Source organism: Cervus canadensis, chromosome 18, assembly GCF_019320065.1.
Source record: "Cervus canadensis isolate Bull #8, Minnesota chromosome 18, ASM1932006v1, whole genome shotgun sequence".
NCBI lineage: Eukaryota > Metazoa > Chordata > Mammalia > Artiodactyla > Cervidae > Cervus > Cervus canadensis.
This window is the reverse complement of record NC_057403.1, coordinates 26556645-26577745: the sequence shown is the minus strand read 5'-3', so window position 1 is coordinate 26577745 and position 21101 is coordinate 26556645. Positions and strand designations below refer to the sequence as shown.

The following is a 21101-nucleotide window of genomic DNA, read 5'->3' as shown; positions in this document are numbered from 1 at the left end:
AAAAGTTACAGACATAACACTTCACCCCTAAATAGCTGTGTTCCTTAGAAATAGCATTTCATATTATAATAGCATTATCACATCAAAGAAAATGATTCATTCTATATCTCATATTCAGTTCCTACTCAAATTTTCCCCATTTGTCCTGAACTAGTTTAGCATGAAAGGGCACAGATTCTGGAAATGAAGAAAAGTGGGAGTAATCCTCAATTTCCCCTTTCATAAAATCAGGATAAGACTAATACCTACCTCGTAAGGGGATTAAACAAAGGCCCACAGTTTGGTGGTATGCAATGAGCCCCCAGTAAATGTCAGCTATTACTATCACTGTTGTTATTGTTTACGTTGTTGTTACTGTCCTTGGAAGCATCCAGAATGTCCTCCTCAAAGCCCTCGGAAGGGGAGAACTGGGCCTGGTGGAGGATCCCAGGTCAATCTACCCCCACCGTATCCCTCACAGGCCCCCTGCCGATTGTGACGTCTGTCGACCGGGGGTCTGGCCGGAAATCCCCCTTCCTGTTGCAGATAAGCCTGGCACAGCCCAGCTGACCCCTGGCCCGCTTCCCCCACCACCTCCCATGTCGCAGGATCAAGTCCCCAATCCCCACCCCCCGCCCGGCTCTTGTCACCCCGGAAACACCCCTTGCACCCTGGTCTCAACCCAGCCCGCTGTTTCCCAAGCTCCCGTTCAAGTCCAGGCCAGCCATGCAGCGGGACAACCAAAGCTGCCTCCCAAAGCTACCCCAGAGGCCGGCGGTCATCCCCGGGGCCAGAGAGGAGTGGGGCGGGGGTGACACGGCTTGGCCACGCCTCAGCCCCTGCAACTCGACCCCTACTGCGACCCCCAGCTCTGACGTCTTGGAAAATCCGCTCCCCCTGCTCAGGCCCCCAGGGGAGGGGTGCATAGTATGAAATGGGGCTGAGACCCCCGGCTGGGGGCAGAAGGACCTGCCAGAGGTGAGCCATGAACTGGGGGCTGGAAGACCGGGTGTCTGGGGGTCTGGTTTCCTGGGTCTGGGTGTCTGGGGGCCCTCACTCCTGGATCTGAGAGGAAAGGACACTGGAGGCCAAGATTTCAGGGCCCTGGGGAAGAAGGGAGCAGAGGCCTGGACTCCTCCTTGTGAGGGAAGCTACAGATGGGGCTCAGACTCCAGGTTCCCTAAGTGTCACGGGCTCACCCTGTGCCCTCCCCCCCCCCTTTTTTCCAACCCAGTACATTCACAACGGACACCCATGGACTTGTGGAACTGGGATGAAGTATCACCACAGGAAGTGCCTCTGGGGCACAGGACGTCAGGGCTGGGTAGGTCCCAGGGGCTGAGACGATGTGTGTGGGGTGGGTGCGCAGGTGGGGGCCTTCGCTGAACCTGATGGGGCTCTGTCTAACCTCACTGCCTGCAGAAGGATCTGAACTCAACTTCTATATCCCTGAACTGGCACTCCAAGGGGACACGCCGACAGAGGACACATGCTGGAAAGGTGGCTGTGGGCTGGGACCTCTGGGTGCTGGGGAAGATGGTGAGGCTGGGCACCTAGGTCTGAGGAAGGGGGCATGCTGCTCTTGTGGTTGAACGCAGAGAGGGGTGTGGTCTTGAACTGCAGAGGTTGAAGGAGGAGGAGGGGGCCAATGTCCCGAGTCCTAGGTCTGAGTGAGTAGGAGCTGGGATTGAGAACTCTCAGTCCCTGACAAAGTCCACTGGGTGAGTGGCTAAGGGGAGTCTCCAGTCACTGTGCACACCCTTCCCTAAATCAGCTACATCCTTATTTCTTGCAGGGCTCCCACAGACAGACTGGAGCTCTACTCCGTACCCAGAAGCTCAATGGGGGGCGGGTGAGTGTGTGCGGAGAAGCGTGGGGGGGAGGAGGGGACTGGGGTCCTCCACTGTGACTAGTAGAGGTTTAGACTCCGCGATCTATGAAGGGGAAGGGGGCTAGGACGAGGGACACTGTGTCCTTAAGGTGGTATGACCTAGATCCCGGAGCCTGGAGTCCCAGACGCCACGGCTGAGAGCTTCGACTCCCAGAACCCCAGAGGGGAGCGGGGATCGGGACACCTGGGCTTCTCTCACTTGGGGTCCATTTGTCCTCGCAGAGCCCGCCCCTCAAGCTCTTCCGTGGCCGGGAGACTGGACAGACCTGCCGTGCTCCGGCACCATCCCTTGCAGCGGTGTTTCCCAGGCCCTGGGTCCCGCCCCTTGGAACGGCCCCGAAGGGGCTGCTGGCCAGAATTACGCCACCTCCGCGGGAAGTGCCAACTCGTGGCCGCGCACCCAGGTCGCCTCCAGCTCCGCCAGCTGGGACTATTCTATCGGCCCCGACAGCGCCACCTGCTGGGGCAGGAGCCTCGGCGGGGAGCCCTGCGCGGACCCAACCCTTCCTTGGGCCGGGCCTGCGGCCTCGGACTGTACCACCTTCTGGGACTCAGGGCTGCACACGGATTGCACCACCTCTTCCCAGGAATACCAGAGCTCAGATCTCACCACTTGCTCTGAACCCACCCAGCAGTCGGACCGCGCAACCTTGGCTCGTTACCCCAAAACTAACCACAGAGGTGAGGTCCGCGAGATTTTGTCCGATGGGAGCGAGGCGGGCGTCTAATGAAGCGCTAAGGGGGCGGGGACCCAGGAAATTGGCGGGGCTCGGGGCTCACTGCCGGCTACCTAGGGAGGAGAGGAGTAAGACACAAGTAGTTTCTAGTGTTTCTGGGGAGCAAGGGAAGAAGACCTAGGCTCCTGGGTGAGAAGAAAGAGATGAGGATCTGAATGCCTGGGTCCCCAAGATGGGGAAGCCAAAATCCTAAATCTCCGACATGGGGACTCCGGACGCCTGGGTCCCCAGGCCAATTCTTAGGTCCCTTAGATGGAGGAATCCGGATTTGTTGGTCTCCGAGGAGGAGCAGATCCAGATTCCTGGGTCATCGAAGCGACATCATCTGGGGCCAGGAAACCTGAGTGTACACTTGTCCCCACTCCTCAGGTCCCATTCAGCTGTGGCAGTTCCTCCTCGAGCTGCTCCACGACGGAGCGCGTAGAAGCTGCATCCGCTGGACCGGCAATAGCCGAGAGTTCCAACTGTGCGACCCCAAAGAGGTAAGGCAGTTTCCCAGACCCGCCAAGTTCCGCCCAGGTCTCCCAGGGTTCACCTTAGCCCCACCAGCACTTTGCCTAGTGCTAGGCCCCGCCCCCAGCCTCGCCTTCTCCTCCAGCCTGCGGCGCCCCGCCCAACCCTCTGCAGACAGGCCGGAACCCCGCCCCCGCCCCACCCATCCACCGTCTAGCCCCGCCCTCCCCAACCCTCGCCCGCCTTTTCGGACTAAGCCCGGGCTCCTCGCTAGGTGGCGCGGCTGTGGGGCGAGCGCAAGAGGAAGCCAGGCATGAATTACGAGAAGCTGAGCCGAGGTCTGCGCTACTACTACCGCCGCGACATCGTGCGCAAGAGCGGGGGGCGCAAGTACACGTACCGCTTCGGGGGCCGCGTGCCTGGTCTAATCTATCCCGACCTTGTGGGAGGCGGGCTGGAAGCAACGACCCAATAAAAATACCCAATCAAGCCTCGTTGTGCTGTTTGCATCCTTCCCACTGATACAAACTACTGCTTGGGAGCCTGTGCGCACCACCACATCCACATCACCCCACCCCCACCCCCGCCCCCAACAAACCCCATGTGATCCCAGGAAACACGATGACTAAAACAGACCCAAGACCCTAAGGGGAACTACTGTGTGCTCGCTGTGTAATGGGACATGCAGAGGTTTCAAACTCAGTCCCCACTGCGCCTGCCTTGTTCTGGGACCTGCACAGGAATCAGACCCTATCACTAACTTTCCGGTTTACCTACTGTTCCCCTCTTGAAGAGAAGGCTTATATTCTCAAAAAAAAAAGGGGGGGTGGCCTACTGTGTGCCTTCCCAGTGCTAGGGACCATCAAGGAATTAGACCTAGTGCTTGCCCCCTAAAGGCGTCTACTCCAACCCACGGGACACAAAACTCATACTCCAAGGAGAGCCTACCTGGATCGGGGAACTACTGAGCCTGAAAGAGAGCCTATTAAGTGGTCCTCCTGTGGGCCATGCTGGGGACAGCACTGACAAAGACAACTCTGGACCTTGCCCGTAGGAGGTTCACAGTTCAGTGAGGAGACAGAACCCCCCCCCCCCCCCAACCACCACACAGGGACAGCCCAGAGTGGTCAGGACTGGGTTGGGGGAGCCCTGCAGGGGTAGAGTCCCCCCCAAAGAGGGACTTGCCCTAGCCTGAGGCGGGAAGTTGGGGGTTGGTCAGGGAAAACTTATTGGAGGAGAAAAATAGCTGATTTAAGAAGTCAGGTAGGCAAAGAATGTTCCAGTCAGAAGAAATCAAAGCCCTGGAGAAAGATCTCACAGCACTGTTCAATGAATTAAAATATCAGCGTAGCTGGAGAGGGGACCATGAGTCAGTTCACAAAGTTCCAAGACAAAGTGCCCATGTGGGCCAAGGTAAGGGGCCTGGACTATGTCCTGAGGGCACAGGGGAGCCAGGGAGTTTAAGCAGGGAAGGGATTTGGGCTTCAGGAAGATCTCATGGAAGGGGGTAATGAAGGCACATAAACAGGCAGCTCCACAAAACATTACAGCATTGAAGAACTCAGAGCATAAGAAGCCCCCAACCCAGTTAGGCCTGGACACTGCACTCCCTGCACCCACAGGAGAAGCTTTGGAGGCCAGACTGAGGGGAGGGACAATAACAGTTCTCTTTTTTTTTTTTAAGGTCGAGCCACAGTCTTTCATGGCTTCCTCTTCCAGTCCCCAGAAGCCCACTTTATTCACACAAAAAATTCACTCATTCCACAAATATTTATAGAGTAATCATACTACGTACCAGAAATTAAGTCGTAGAGATACAGTGATGAGTAAGAGACAAAAATTGCTCCTTTATGATGCTTCTATTATATTGAGGGAAACAGAGAGAAAGAGAGAGAAACAATAAAAGGAAGGATATAGTATGTTAGAAGATAAGTGCTTTGGAGAAATAAAGTAGGGAAGAAACTGACAAGATAGCAATTTTAAATATTTGGACTGAGAAGAACTCACTGATAAGGTGACATTTTAACAAAGACCTGCAGGACATGATGGAAGGAACCAGCTGACGGAAAAGCATTCCAGGCCAAGGGGACAGCAAGACCCTTGGGGAAAACCAGCTTGCAGGTTTAAGGAACTGCTAGGAGGCCAGAGTGCCTGGAGCAGCAGCAGTTAAGAGGAGATAAGGATCTGGTCCCATCACTTCCTGGAAAATAGAAAGGGAAAAGTGGATGCAGTGATAGATTTTATTTTCTTAGGCTTCAAAATCACTGCAGATAGTGACTTCAGCCATGAAATTTTAATTTCTTTTAACTCTTTCAAGACACTTTCTCCTTGGATGGAAAGCTATGACAAACCTAGACATCATATCAGAAAGCAGAGATTTGGCAGACAAAGGTCTGAATAGTCAAAGATATGGTTTTTCTAGTAGTCATGTATGGATGTGAGTGTGTGTGTGTTAGTTGATCAGTCATGTCTGACTCTTTGTGACCTTGTGGACTGTAGCCCACCAGGCTCCTCTGTCCATGGGATTCTTCAGGCAAGAATACTGGAGTGGGTTTCCATTCCCTTCTCCAGGAGATCTTCCTAACCCAGAGATCAAACCCTGGTCTCCCACATTGGAGGGAGATTCTTTACCATCTGAGTCACCAGATGGATGTGCGAGTTGGACCATAAAGAAGGCTGAGTGCCAAAGAATTTATACTTTCAAACTGTGGTGCTGGAGGAGACTCTCAAAGAGTCCCTTGGGCAGCAAGGAGATCAAACTAGTCAATCTTAAAGGAAATAACTCTGAATATTCGTTGGAAGGACTGATGCTGAAGCTGAAACTCCAATACTTTGGCCATCTGATGCAAAGAGCCTACTCGCTGGAAAAGACTCTGATGCTGGGAAAGACTGAAGGCAAAAAGAGAAGAAGAGGGGACAGCGAAAGATGAGCTGGTTAGATAGAATCACAGACTCAATATACATGAATCTGAGCATGCTCCCAGAGGGTGAAAGACAGGGGACCTGGCATGCTGCAGTCCAGGGGGTTGCTAAGAGTCAGACACGACTTAGAGACTGAACAATAACAAGGGTATAAAGGGAGCCAAACTGTGTAGGTCATTTGTAAGGACTTTGGCTTTCGACTAAAAGAGTCAGACCAGGCACATGGGGAGGTTTCCAGGCCAAGGAAGAGAAGTGATCTGACTGAGGAGTTCACAGGGTCCCTCTGGTTGAGTGACCTGATTGCGGACAGCAGCAGGGAAGCTTAGGGGTCAGGAAGTGGGCCACTGCAATAATCCGGGCTGCAGGTGCCGGTGACTTGAATCAGAAGATTCTGGACATATTTTTAAGGCAGAGGCAACAGCATTTCTTGATCGATCAGCTATGGGGTGTGAGAGAAAGGAGTCAAGGACATGTCTGTAACCAGAAGTTGTCATTTGCAGAGATGGGTCAATTTCTGCCAGACCCCTCATGGACCCAAGATAAAATCACCCAAGAGTGATTTTAACTCTTAACCCCTCCTCTGTGAGGCAGGAATTTGGTTTCTGAGCTCTCAGTCACTCAAATCTTTGTTAATTTGTGCCCTCTAAGGTTTGGGGACAGCAGCAAGGTTTGGGGACCTGCGAAGAGTTGACTCATTGGAAAAGACCCTGATGCTGGGAGGGATTGGGGACAGGAGAAGGGGATGACAGAGGATGAGATGGCTAGATGGCATCACTGACTCGATGGACATGAGTTTGAGTAAACTCCGGGAGTTGGCCATGGACAGGGAGGCCTGGCTTGCTATGATTCATGGCGTCGCAAAGAGTCGGACACGACTGAGCGACTGAATTGAACTGAACTGAAGGTTTGGGGAAAGATAGTAATGAACAAGGAGGTGGAGTCTCGGCACCCTCATAGCATGACAAACGACCCTGGGAGAAAAAAAATGATTTGTTTTCAATCCCCTAACAATTCAGTTGAGTTCAGTCACTCAGTCACGTCCAACTCCTTGCAACCCCATGGACTGCAGCACACCAGGCCTCTCTGTCTATCACCAACTACCAGAGTTTACTCAAACTCATGTCCAATGAGTCTTGAGTCGGTGATGCCATCCAACCATCTCATCCTCTGTCGTCCCCTTCTCCTCCTGCCTCCAATCTTTCCCAGCATCAGGGTCTTTTCAAATGAGTCAGTCCCTCATCAGGTGGCCAAAGTATTGCTTGGAGTTTCAGCTTCAACATCAGTCCTTCCAATGAATATTCAGGACTGATTTCCTTTAGGATGGACTGGTTGGATCTCCTTGCAGTCCAAGGGACTCTCAAGAGTCTTCTCTGACACCACAGTTCAAAAGCATCAATTCTTCAGCGCTCAGCTTTCTTTATAGTGCAATTCTCACATCCATACATAACTACTGGAAAAACCATAGCCTTGACTAGATGGACCTTTGTTGGCAATGTCTCTGCTTTAAAAATGCTGTCCAGGTTGGTCACAACTTTTTTTCCAAGGAGGAAGTGTCTTTTAATTTCATGGCTGCAGTCACCATCTGCAGTGATTTTGGTGCCCCCAAAATAAAGTCTGTCATTGTTTCCACTGTTTCCCCATCTATTTGCCATGAAGTGATGGGACCAGATGCCATGATCTTAGTTTTCTGAATGTTGAGCTTTAAGCCAACTTTTTCACTCTCCTCTTTCACTTTCATCAAGAGGCTCTTTAGTTCTTCTTCGGTTTCTGCCATAAGGGTGGTGTCATATGCATATCTGAGGTTATTGATATTTCTCCCAGCAATCTTGATTCCAGCTTCTGCTTCCTCCAGCCCAGCATTTTTCATGATGTACTCTGCATATAAGTTAAATAAGCAGGGTAACAATATACAACCTTGATGTACTCCTTTCCCGATTTGGAACCAGTCTGTTGTTCCATGTCCAGTTCTAACTGTTGCTTCCTGACCTGCATACAGATTTCTCAAGAGGCAGGTCAGGTGGTCTGGTATTCCCATCTTTTGAAGAATTTTCCACAGTGTGTTGTGATCTACACAGTCAAAGGCTTCGACATAGTCAGTAAAGCAGAAATAAATGTTTTTCTGGAACTCTCTCGCTGTTTCGATAATCCAAAGGATGTTGGCAATTTGATCGTTGGTTCCTCTACCTTTTCTAAAACCAACTTGAACATCTGGATGCTCACAGTTCACGTACTGTTGAAGCCTGGCTTGAAGAATTTTTAGCATTACTTTGCTAGTGTGTGAGATGAGTGCAATTGTGTGGTAGTTTGAGCATTCTTTGGCAATTGCCTTTCTTTGGGATTGGAATGAAAACTAACCTTTTCCAGCCCTGTGGCCACTGCCGAGTTTTCCAAATTTGCTGGCATATTGAGTGCAGCACTTTCACAGAATCATCTTTGAGGATTTGAAATAGCTCAACTGGAATTCCATCACCTCCACTAGCTTTGTTCATAGCGATTCTTCCTAAGGCCCACTAAATCCATGCATTCCAAGATGTCTGGCTGTAGGTGAGTGATCACACCATTATGATTATCTGGATCATGAAGATCTTTTTTATACAGTTCTTCCGTGTATTCTTGCCACCTCTTCTTAACATCTTCTGCTTCTGTTAGGTCCATACTATTTCTGTCCTTTATTGTGTCCATCTTTGCATGAAATGTTCCCTTGGTATCTCTAATTTTCTTGAAATGATCTCTAGTCTTTCCCATTCCATTGTTTTCCTCTATTTCTTTGCATTGATCACTGAGGAAGGCTTTCTTAGCTCTCCTTGCTATTCTTTGGAACTCTGCATTCAAATGGGTATATCTTTCCTTTGCTCCTTTGCTTTTCACTTCTCTTCTTTTCACAGCTATTTGTAAGACCTCCTCAGACAGCCATTTTGCTTTTTTGCATTTCTTTTTCTTGGGGATGATCTTGATCCCTGTCTCCTGTACAATGTTATGAACCTCCATCCCTAGTTCTTCAGGTACTCTGTCTATCAGATCTAATCCCTTGAATCTATTTGTCACTTCCACTGTATAATTGTAAGGGATGTGATTTAGGTCATACCTGAATGGTCTAGTGGTTTTCCCTACCTTCTTCAATTTAAGTCTGAATTTAGCAATAAAGAGTTCATGATCGGAGCCACAGTCAGTTCCCAGTCTTGTTTTTGCTGACTGTTTAGAGCTTCTCCATCTTTCACTGCAAAGAATATAATCTATCTGATTTTGGTGTTGACCATCTGGTGATGTCCATGTGTAGAGTCTTCTCTTGTGTTATTGGAAGAGGGTGTTTGCTATGACCAGTGCGTTCTCTTGGCAAAATTTTATTAGCCTTTGCCCTGCTTCATTCTGCACTCCAAGGCCAAATTTGCCTGTTACTCCAGGTATCTCTTGACTTCCTACTTTTGCATTCCAGTCCCCTATAATGAAAAGGACATCTTTTTTGGGTGTTAGTTCTAGAAGGTCTTGTAGGTCTTCATAGAACTGTTCAACTTCAGCTTCTTCAGTGTTACTGATTGGGGCATAGGCTTGGATTACCATGATATTGAATGGTTTGCCTTGGAAACAAATAGAGATCATTCTGTCGGTTTTCAGATTGCATCCAATGACTGCATTTCAGACTCTTTTGTTGACTATGATGGTTACTCCATTTCTTCTAAGGGATTCCTGCCCACAGAAGTAGATACAATGGTCCTCTGAGTTAAATTCACCCATTCTAGTCCAGTTTAGTTCGCTGATTCCTAAAGTGTCGATGTTCACACTTGCCATCTCCTGTTTGACCACTTTCAATTTGCCTTGATTCATGGACCTAACATTCCAGGTTCCTATGCAATATTGCTCTTTACAGCATAGGACTTTGCTTCTATCACCAGTCACATCCACAACTGGGTGTTGTTTTTGCTCTGGCTCCGTCTCTTCATTCTTTCTGGAGTTATTTCTCCACTGATGTCCAGTAACATATTGGGCACCTACCGACCTGGGGAGTTCATCTTTCAGTGTCCTATCTGTTGGCCTTTTCATACTGTTCATGGGGTTCTCAAGGCAAGAATACTGAAGTGGTTTGTCATTCCTTTCTCCAGTGGACCACATTTTGTCAGAACTCTCCACCATGACCCGTCTGTCTTAGGTGGCCCTACATGGCATGGCTCATAGTTTCATTGAGTTAAACAAAGCTGTGGTCCATGTGATCAGATTCGTTAGTTTTCTGTGATTGTGGTTTTCAGTCTGTCTGCCCTCTGATGGAGGATAAGAGGCTTATGGAAGCTTCCTGATGGGAGAGACTGACTGATCAGGAAACTGGGTCTTGTTCTGATGGCCATGCTCAGCAAATCTTTAATCCAGTTTTCTGTTGATGGGTGGAGCTGTGTTCTCTCCCTGCTATTTACCTGGGGTCAAACTAACAACTGGCCCCATAACAATCATAGAGATTTTTGTGTTTAGTTCAACTATGCTTCCTCAACCCTACATAGAAGCACCTGGCACTGGGTAAATATTCAGTAAGTAATTCTTGCACGAATAAGAGCGTTTCTGCTGGAATATTTTCCGCAGGGCCACGCTCCTGCCAACTCCGGGACCCAGAACCCCTTTCTCCTAGTAAAGAGAGAGAGAGGTGACCGGCAACGGTCAATACCTTGGAACAGAGTCCACAGCTTGGAACAGCTCGGAAAGGTACCTACCAAGTGCCACGCAAGCTTACGATTGGGCCGAGAATGAGGATGAACAGGCGTTTGGCCCAATAGGAGGTTGGAATTCTCAAGTATGGGCGTGGCCTGAACTGCTCCAGGGACGGCGCTCTTGCCGTGCGGAAGACTCCTCTGTGCGCTGCTCCGTCCTGCTTCCGGCCTAGCATTTTTCCGCTTCCGGTCCGGTACTGGCGTCTTTGCTGAGGGTCACATTGAGCTTCCAGCGACTTCAGGGGCATCTTTAGGTGAGTCTTGAGGGCTTGGGACCGTGGAACCCCATCCTGGAGGACTGAGGATCCCTACTGGAAAATGACATGAGTTTTCCGGCCGGCGGTGCAGACATCCCGGATCCCTGGGGTCGTTTCAATTATTAATCGTAGCTGACGATTATTTGGTTTTTCTCGGATGCCTAGAACTTTCAAAGCGATTTATATTGATTCATTTACGCTTCCCTCCAACTCTATGAGATAGGGCCTGTGATTATCTCTTTTAGCTAGGAGGCAACTGAGGCTTATATACTACGCAGTTTAGCTAGCGATCAGGATTTGAAATCATTAGGAGTGCATTGCTCTTAATCACCAGGCCTCAGGCATTTCTCTCCCTGGCCCCTGAGCCCCGAGGCTTGGCTGGGCTGCTTCTGGCTTCCTGGTGACTCCCCACCCCCCGCCCCTTGCACTTTCGAGGGGCTGCAGCGTCATCCCCAGTCCTCCCTTACTCCCGAAATCAGGTGGAGATGGCCTTCAAAACAATTCTTGCGACCGTGTCTGTGTCACCGCGTTTAATGTTCCATATTCTCTGCTCCCGGAAATACACTACTCAGGTGCCCAAAATCCTTACCACTACCCTGGGTCACTTGAATTTATTACTGGTCTACTTAACTTCTGTGTATTACCACGACTCCGCGAATAATATGGAATAGAGGCGGTGTCAGATTCCCTGATGAAAACCGTGTGTCACCTCATAAAAGATTATGGGTCAGGTTTTTAACCCTAGGTCCACAGAATGGATGGAACTCAAGGGATGCTAGTACGTGAATGGAGGGAAATTTACATCTGTATTTTTGCCAGTTTCCCACTGATATGTAGCATTTCCTTCGCTTGGGAATGGAGGCAGTAGCGGTGGTATTTGGCATCATCTGGTGACTTTATCAACAGTAAAAATCACAGGTCATCATATCATATATCCCATTATGTTTGCAGATTTCACAGCATAACCCTTTTCAGGCATGATTTTGAAACTGTGGTAGTTCATAAATCCTCAGCTACATGTAATTGGTTTTCTTTGTGATCCTGTGCAATCTTTAAACGCACTGAAACATTCGGAGAAAGGGTTCATTAGACTCCTGAGGGCTTCACGGCACCAATAGAGATTAAGAACCTTTGCAGTGTAGGTTATGTTAGTGATGGAGTGCACCTCCACCCCATGTGTGCTGTATGACCTTGGGAAATTGCTTGTCTCTTGTCTGTGAAGCAGTGATAGTAATAGTTCCTGTCCTTTAGAGCAACTTTAGGAGTAAAGCTTCCTTGCCTATAGTAAGCACTCAGTGAATAGCAACTAGTGTTATTTTGGCCTGGTTTTTTTTTTTACCAAGAAATTGTCTACCCCCACACATCCTGCTGTGACTTCCATACCTGATGTGTTCTTGCCCAGACCTTCACCTCTGTCTGTATGTTGAAAGGGAGGGGGTATTGGCTTCTTCACACCCAGCCCATTCTTCTCTGTCAGGCCTCCATTGGGCCTGGGTGGGCTGACAGCCCCGTGTCCAGGCCCCTTAGGACCTCTGCCAGAATCTGCTCTCTTTCCTTCTAGGAGTCAGCACTATGGCAGAAGACATCAAGACCAAAATCAAGAACTACCAGACTGCTCCTTTTGATAGCCGCTTCCCCAACCAGAACCAGACCAGGAACTGCTGGCAGAACTACCTGGGTGAGCAGGACTTGGGGAGGAGGGGGGCAGTGTTGACCTTCCCCTGATCCCACACCTCATATCACTTACCTCTTGCCTCCTCATAGCCTCTTCTCTTTCATTCTGAACATCCTACTTCACGGGGCCCATGCCCCTCATCACCACCTGTGCTCAAGATCTGACCTAGGGTCACAAACTTTGGATCCCATAGTGATTCCCCGCCCCCCCAAGATGTGTATATGTCTGTCTGTCTGTATGGAATGTAACATAGGAAGTACGTAAACCATAATGTACAGCTAAAGAAATAACTAAATTGAATCCTTCATGTGATTATAATCTGGATACTGCCAGTCCTCTGAGCTCCCCTGCCTGCTGCATGCCATCTCTTGAAAGCACCACCCTGCTCTCCCCACTAGAGTTGTAGCCCCACAGACTTCGGGCAGTAATATTTTGGTTTTATCACCGTTTTCAGGTTTGTCTGTTTGTGAACTTTATAAATACTGTGTGTTGTGTTATGCTTGGATTTCTTCATTCAATAGTTAGGAAGATTCTTCCATGCTGTGGCATATATTTTGCTCATTTTTATTGCATACAGCTTTCCAACATTTCATTCATGAACACTGGTGTGGTTTCCAGTTTGGGGCTCATATGAATGATGCTGCTATAATTGATGTAATTTGATGTCTTTGTGAATGCTTTCTCTCTTAGGGAGTGTACCCAGGAGTGTAATACTTGGAGTAATCTTAGAATTAATTTCCGACTATTAAAAACCAGATTATCCCCTTCCTTTCTCCTCTCCTGGATGCCAACATCTTAGCATCGAGACCATCTTCCCCTTCCCTTGTCCTGGTTCTAGATTCCCATAATCCCCACACACACCTCTCAAGTTGCCCTGTTGTTCCTCACCCGGAAGTTCCAAGTTGAATAGTAGTTCTTTTTCTTTTTTTCTTGGCTGCTATGGGTCTCGTTTGTGGTGCACAGGCTAGGCTTTGTTGCCCTGTGGGATCTTAGTTCCTCCACCAGGGCATGAACCTCATCCCCCTTAATGAATGGAAGGTGGATTCTTAACACCAGGGAATTCCCAGACAGTAGTTCTTTATGGATTGCAAAATAAGCTTCGTGTGGTGTGTCTAGCCCTTTTCAGTACTACACTTGTAAGGATATACTTTCTTTGTGAAACTTGGGAGTTGGGGGGATTCGTGTAACTGGTTGTGCAGTAAAAAGTATTCCTGTGAGTTTTGATCAGAAATGTGTTCCAGCCCTTGGTCTGGGCTGACCCTGATCCCTTTTCTTCACAGACTTCCACCGCTGTGAGAAGGCAATGACCGCTAAAGGGGGTGACGTCTCCGTGTGCGAATGGTACCGGCGTGTGTACAAGTCCCTCTGCCCCATATCGTGGGTAGGTGCCTCCTCCTGGGGCCCTTGGGATGCCGGGGTGGGGTGGGGTTTTCACCAAGGGGCATCTGGCGACTTGGTGGGAGCATATCTGTGAGGGGCAGAGGGAGGACAAGGCTTCACACTGGCCATGGATGCACCTTTGCTTCTTGGTAGAATCGCCCCCCTTTCCTCCTTTCACCAGGACTCTCCACCAGCCAGGCTCTCAGCCAAGGCAGCCAGGTCCATCTCGCCCAGGTGCTCCACAAGTACATGCCCTATCCCTGTGGAGCTCATCCACTTTTGGAATCTTGTCCTTTCTTTATATGAACATTTCCAAATGTATATAAAAGTAGAATAATTAAGTGACCCCAAATATACCCATCACCCAAACTGAGTAGTTAGTTCAAGATTTCTCCACGTCTCCTCCATCTATCCCCACCCCACCCCCTCTTTTCTTTGGCTGCACTGGGTCTGTGTTGCAGCACACGGGCTCTTCGTTGTGGCATGCGAGGGGGCTTCTCTAGTTACAGGGCACAGGCTTAGTTGTCCAACCAAGGATTGAACCTGAGTCCCCTGCACTGGAAGGCAGATTCTCAACCACAGGGCCAGTAGGGAAGTCCCATCTGTCCTTTTTATATCTTTCCTTGGCTGGAGTATTCTGAAGCGAATCCCAGATATGTCATTTCACCCCTGCCTACTTCAGTGTGCATCTCTAAAACTAGGGATGCAGTAAGGCAGTCTTCTAGGCCTGATCTGACTAGACCTGTTGTTACACTCTGCCATACCCTCTTTTTTTTTTTGTAAGTAAAATATTACTTTATTTCATCAAGTCGAAGACCCCATTGACTACAGGAAAGACTTAGAGATGTTTAAATCTTTTTTTTTTTTTTTTTTTAATGCTGGAAATGAATGTGACAAGCATGCTTATTTCAGAGATGTTAAAATGAAAAAATGTGTCTTAAAATCAGAATATGATATTATTACAAAACTAACAGTGCTCATTTTTAAAAACAAAACAAATACGAGCAATACAGTAAAATAAAAATTAGATCTACTTGTGCTCCTCAGTCCCCCTCTCTCCTTAGGTAACTATTGTTGGCAGATTCCTTTTTCTCTGTATACATTTATCATTCATAAGCCTATGGAACTTCTGTGGAAGGATGGGTCATACTATATAGTCTGTCCCTATGTCTTGCTTTGACTTATCAACATGTTTTGAGCCTTTTTTTTTTTTTACAACAGTGCATATAGATCCACCTCATTTTTGTTTGTTTCTTTCCTTTTTTAAAAATTTTTGGCCATGCTGCATGGCATGTGGAAACTTAGTTTCCCAACCAGGGATTAAACCCTCACCTCCTGTAATAGAAGCACAGAGTCTTAATCACTTGACTGCCAAGGAAATTCTTAATATACAGATGCTTTTATTCAACTGGTCCCCTTTGATTGAGATTATGTTCCCATTTTTCAGTATTTTAAACATCCTTGATGTGCATCTTTGGGGCCTGTTTGTTGAGAACAGATTGCCTTAATGCACTCTTCCTCAACTTGTTTGGTACCTCACACCTCTCCAGCCACACACTCTTTAAGTGCCTTTGCACGCCCACTCCCCTCTCAGGATTTCTCCTTGTCCCTACATGATCTTGGGTACCATCCACCCTCCAGCCTCTGGGCCTGCGTTGGATGGGTACACACTGGCCCAGGTGCTAGGAAATGTGCTTCTGGACCCAGTGCTGCCCCATATCCCAGTCCCGGCACCAGGGCCTTCCCTTCCCTGGGGATCATCAGATTCTGTGGTCCCTCCTCTCAAGCACTCACTGTATCTGCCTTCTTAGCCCTTCTTAGGACTGGATATGAACACATTTTTTTTTTTTTTAACACACTCTTTATACCCAGCAGCCCTGACTTCTTTGTTTCAGAAATTGGTGACACAAAAATAACTGTTTTGTTAATGCTATTATTTTTGTTTTTTATAAGAATTAAACCACTTCATAAAAACTTAAGAAATAGAGGAAGGGGAAAAAATTGTTCCTCATCCTCCTGATCTGGCTGATCATAATGTAACATCTTCCAAGTGTTTCCTGTGTGTTTTTAAAAATTAGTCTCTGACCCCAGTTTGGAGAAGAACGGGGGTGAGAGCCCGGCACTTTTCCTGTATGAGCATTTAAAATATTTTTGCTAATCAGCTTTTCTCTTTTTCTTCTTTGCCACATTTTGAGGCTTTCAGGATCCTAGTTCCCCCACCAGGGAGTGAATCCCGGCCCCCACAGCAGTGAAAGCCCTGAATCCTAACCACTAGGCTACCAGGGAACTGCCTTTTATTTTCCAGTGTTAAAACATCTGTAGTTTCTCCATGAAAAATTCAGTGGCTTTTTGGAAAGCTTCAAAACAAGTTTTTATAGTGTAGAAAGTGGAAATCTCCTAAGTCATCCCCTTTCTGAATCCAAAGTTAACTTCCCCTCGAAATTTGGTATAAATCTTGCACTTCTTTTTCTGTGTGTTAATGTTTGTATAGATGTGGGTGTATGTTTATATGCTTTTAAAATACTGTTATGAATCATACTTTAGATACTGTTTTATCTTTGGCTTTTTTACTTTGTTTTATTTTCGTGTCAGTACAACCTGCTCAATTATTGGGTAGCCATTGTCTTTCATAGTTAAAAAAATAGTTTCTTCCCCTTTTACTGGACTCAGTCTTTTTTTACTATTTTAAATGATACTGCGGTGTACAGTTCCACTACAGGAAATATTTTGCATCTCCTTTCCATCAAGTGAGATGATTGAGCAAAGGCTAATTTGCCAAAGGATCAGATCAGCCTGGTCCTTCAATATAAAAGAGAGTGGGGAGTGGTAGATAGTGCTCAGTGTTGGTGGTCCTGTAGTCTGGTCCAGTCGCTTTTAAGGTCCATCCTGAGGTAGGATCTTTCAAAATGAAAAAAATCATACTGCAGATATGGCCTTTTCACCTCTCCACATCCTGTAAAAATGTGTACGAGGACATCCACTGCAGAGTGGTTTGTAATGGGGAACATTCGGAAACACGTTAAATAAATGGATATTCATCTTGATCTATATGACAGAATACAGAAAGAGCTCTAAGACTCATGAAAAAAGCAAGTTGCAGGACAGTTTAAGTACAGAGTATTTGTAATGTATGGTATATGTGTGTGTAAATAAAACAGGCACTTACTGAAGGCACTTAAATGTTGTAAGTATTTTATGTCATAAAAGGGCAAACATTCTAGAAACAGATAGGTCCTTTTATCAGGATCGTCATTTTACAGAACTGGAAACTGGAGCCCTGAAAGGTTGAGTGATTTGCCTGAGGAGAGCACAGCTGGGAAGTGATGGAGTTGGGGTTCAGGTTGTCTTCCTTGTCCGTGCACTTATCCATTGCCTCTACTATATCGCCTGTGAGTGTGCATGTGTGTATAAAAATGTGCTTCTGACTGCCTGGAGGAGGGTCCACACGTTGCAGAGCGTTAGTCCTAGGTAGTGTTAACAGTTTGCCGTGGGCCTTTCTGTTATGTTTCATTGGTGTGCACTCATACATGAGCAATAGTGGGATCACACTGTATATCCAGTTTAGACCTTTTTGCACTTGATTGTATATCTTGGAGATGCATTCCTGCTGAAGTATAGATAGCCTCTTTTTGACTTTGGGGTTCCTCAAGCAGGGCACAGTCACACTCCTGAAGCTCTGCATACACGTCTCCCCATGGACAACTCTTCTATGAGTCTGCCTGGTATTCCTCTCTACCCACCCTTCACCTCCTCTCCCCTCAGTGCATCAGCTCATTCAGGGCGTTGATTTTTGTCCTTCTGGGTCACTGTTGGTCCGCTGGCTGCTGGAACAGCTGCCAGTATTGGCACATAGCAGGTTCTGGGGTTACTTGTTGACTGAACAGGTGGGCAGACTAAGGAAGGCAAAGAAGTCCACCCATTTGGTTTCCCTGTGGAGGAAGGGAATAACACTGGCTGTCTATCTGCAGGTGTCAGCTTGGGACGACCGCCGGGCAGAAGGCACATTTCCTGGGAAGATCTGAACTGGCTCCATCCCACCTCCTGTCCTCCGTCCTTCTCCCCAGGGTGGTGAAGGGGGACCTAGGTACATGGTGATCCCCACCCTGGGATCCTGAATCATGGTTTAACTAATAATAAATGCTCGTTGGAAACATGTAAGGCTGTGTATGTGTAAAAGAGCTGGATGATGGGGCCAGAAGCTGGGGCGAAATTAGTACCATGATCAGTAAAGGGGACTGAATTCAGGGTGGGGTTTTTTGTTCTTTATTTCAGTTTTTCTTTGAATAAACTTTGACCACCTCTTCTTTACCAGACAATAGAGTGAATGATTATACAAAATAACTTCAAGTTAGTGTATGTGCTAAAATTTATCCATATGTTCTGCTTTGTTATCTACAGTTTTTAAAAACTTATATTTTGAATCACATGAAAATAGTATAATAAAAATTATCACCTAGCTTCAACAGTGATCAACAAATGACCAATTGGTTTCATCTCAGCTGCTCCTCTTTACTGGGTTATTTTATTTAGTTATTCCCACCCCACCCAGGTTATGGGATCTTAGTTCCCCAACCAGGATTGAACCTAGACCCTTGGCAATACAAGTGCCAAGTCCTAACCACTGGACCACGAGGGAATTCCTTATCTAGATAATTTTAAAGCAAATACTGGAGATCATATTTTATAGAAATAAGTAAGGTACAAATTTATTTTAAACAATCATAATTACATCTAAAAACTAAAAAGTTCTTAATATTGTCTAATAAGCAGGCTAATGTGCAATGTGTAATTTCTCCCAGTTTTCTAGGCCTCCTGTATTGTGTTGATCATAGTGACAATTGGAAGTCATTTAAGTAGACCAAGTTAAGAAATGTCCTTTCTTGACATCCCCAAAGGAATTGTCACACAACAGTACAAAATATCATCCACTGCAAACTTGCCAATAGGGAATTCCTCAGACAGTGTGACCGCTAGCGTGCCATGTTGTGGTCAGATTGGTGTTTTCTCGGTCAGTCTTGTGTCCAGCTTTTTGCAACCCCATGGACTGCAGCACGCCAGGCTTCCTTGTCCATCACCAACTTCCGGAGCTTGCTCAAACTCATGTCCATCGAATTGGTGATGCCATCCAATCCAACCATCTCATCCTCTGTCGTCCCCTTCTCCCCTGTCTTCAGTCTTTCCCAGCGTCAGGGTCTTCTCTGATGAGTCAGTTCTTCACATTAGGTGGCTAAAGTATTGGAGTTTCAGGTTCAGCATCAGTCCTTCCAATGACTATTCAGGACTGATTTCCTTTAGGATGGACTGGTTGGATCTCTTTGCAGTCCAAGGGACTCAAGAGTCTTCAACACCACAATTCAAAAGCATCAATTCGTCGGCGCTCACCTTTGTTTATAGTCCCAACTCTCATCCATACATGACTACTGGAAAAACCATAGCTTTGACTAGATGGACTTTTGTCGGCAAAGTAATGTCTCTGCTTTTTAATATGCTGTCTAGCTTGGTCACAACTTTTCTTCCAGAGAGCAAACGTCTTAATGTCATGGCTGTAGTCACCATCTGCAGTGATTTTGGAGCCCAAGAAAATAAAGTCTGTCTCTGTTTCCATTGTTTCCCCATCTATTTGCCGTGAAGTGATGGGACCAAATGCCATGATCTTAGTTTTTTTAATGGAGTTTTAAGCCAGCTTTTTCACTCTCCTCTTTCACTTTCATCAAGAGGCTCTTTAGTTCTTCACTTTCTGCCACAAGGGTGGTGTCTTCTGCATATCTGAGGTTATTGATATTTCTCCCGGCAGTCTTGATTCCAGCTTGTGCTTCATCCAGCCCAGCATTTTGCTTGATGTACTCTGAATATAAGTTAAATAAGCAGGGAGACAATAAGTGGTTGTTTTACAAACTTAATGTTCAAAAGAGCAGGGAGATGATTCTCATATTGAGGAACAATGGCCCTGTGAGAGTGCTCCTGAAATGGCCACCCATGAGGAGGGGCTGTAAACCAATGGGCCTAGTGCACACAGAGAAACTAGAAGCTTCTGGGATGTGTTGGGAATAGGAAAGATTGTAAACATGGTGAAATTTCAAATGACTACAGTCCAGTGAAAAACCAAGATGTAGGACTTCCCTTGACCCCACTCACCCAGTCTGCCCAGAGGCTGCCACCATGAGCAGTTTCAGAGATTGCCCAGCGAAGCATCTAGAAGCATAAATAGTGATTCTGTCTATAGGTGATTTGATGAGGATTGATACAGCTCTCCATTTCCTCTCTGATCTCCCACTGCTCATGTGCTCTTGCGGTTCCTACTGCTCTGCTCTTCATTGTGACAGGAACTGTGAGGTAATGAGAAGGTCAACCCACTAGGCTGGTTCCAACCTCAAGGTCCGCACCTGTCCCTTGCTCTGTCTGCAGTGCTTTCCCACGAGCTAGCTAGCCACTTGGCTTGCTCCCTCCTGCATTCAGCTCTTCCCCCAGTACCATGAAGTGAGCTCTTGCCTGACCACTCGACCTACCAATTCACCTCCACACACAGGGATTTCCCTGGCCGTCCAGTGGTTAGGACTCCACGCTAACTGCCAAGAGAATTGGGATCCTGCAAGAAGGGCAAAAAAACAAAACACACACTTTGCAGCCCTCACCCCTTTGGTTTCTTAAGCACTTACCACTGATATTCCCTACATTTTATGCCTTGATAATCATCTCCCCACCACTAAAACATAATTTCCACAACGGCAAGGAATATGTATATTCTGTCTTCATCTTATTGCCCTGTTAGTGGGGGCCACTATTTGTCTCCTCTGGAAAGATCTGGCAGGTGACCACGACAGCCTCGCACAGTACAGTATTGTTAACTTGTAAGCACAGTGTTACAGCAGACCTTTAGAATTTATTCATCTTGTATAACTGAAATTTATATCCATTGATTAGTAATTCCCTCATTTTCCTCATCACCCCCCAGCCCCTGGTAACCACCATTCTACTCTGCTTTAATGAGTCTGACTATTTTCCTCCTTTTCTAAAAAATATTTTTATTTATTTGGCGGTGCCAGGTCTTAGTCATAGCATGTGGGATCTACTTCCCTGACCAGGGATCGAACCCAGCCCCCCTGGATTGGGAGCATG

The 21101-nt window shown here is 47.2% G+C and overlaps 2 protein-coding genes across 3 annotated transcripts; both read left to right on the top strand.

Moving 5' to 3' along the window:
• Nucleotides 1-1218: 1218 nt before the first annotated feature.
• Nucleotides 1219-3549, top strand: ETV2 (ETS variant transcription factor 2). 2 transcript variants are annotated; one of them, XM_043437497.1, is made up of 6 exons: nt 1219-1303; nt 1402-1479; nt 1754-1831; nt 2093-2551; nt 2977-3089; nt 3335-3549. In XM_043437497.1, exons 1-6 carry the CDS (start codon nt 1234-1236, stop codon nt 3533-3535), a joined length of 999 nt encoding a protein of 332 aa, XP_043293432.1. In that variant the 5' UTR covers nt 1219-1233; the 3' UTR covers nt 3536-3549. The 2 variants fall into 2 exon arrangements, with proteins under 2 accessions (XP_043293432.1, XP_043293433.1); XM_043437498.1 differs by lacking the exons at nt 1754-1831; nt 2093-2551.
• A 7211-nt stretch (nt 3550-10760) lies between these two features.
• Nucleotides 10761-18143, top strand: LOC122421476 (cytochrome c oxidase subunit 6B1). Its single transcript, XM_043437541.1, has 4 exons — nt 10761-10927; nt 12492-12608; nt 13886-13986; nt 17954-18143. Exons 2-4 carry the CDS (start codon nt 12503-12505, stop codon nt 18005-18007), a joined length of 261 nt encoding a protein of 86 aa, XP_043293476.1. The 5' UTR covers nt 10761-10927; nt 12492-12502; the 3' UTR covers nt 18008-18143.
• Nucleotides 18144-21101: the final 2958 nt, after the last annotated feature.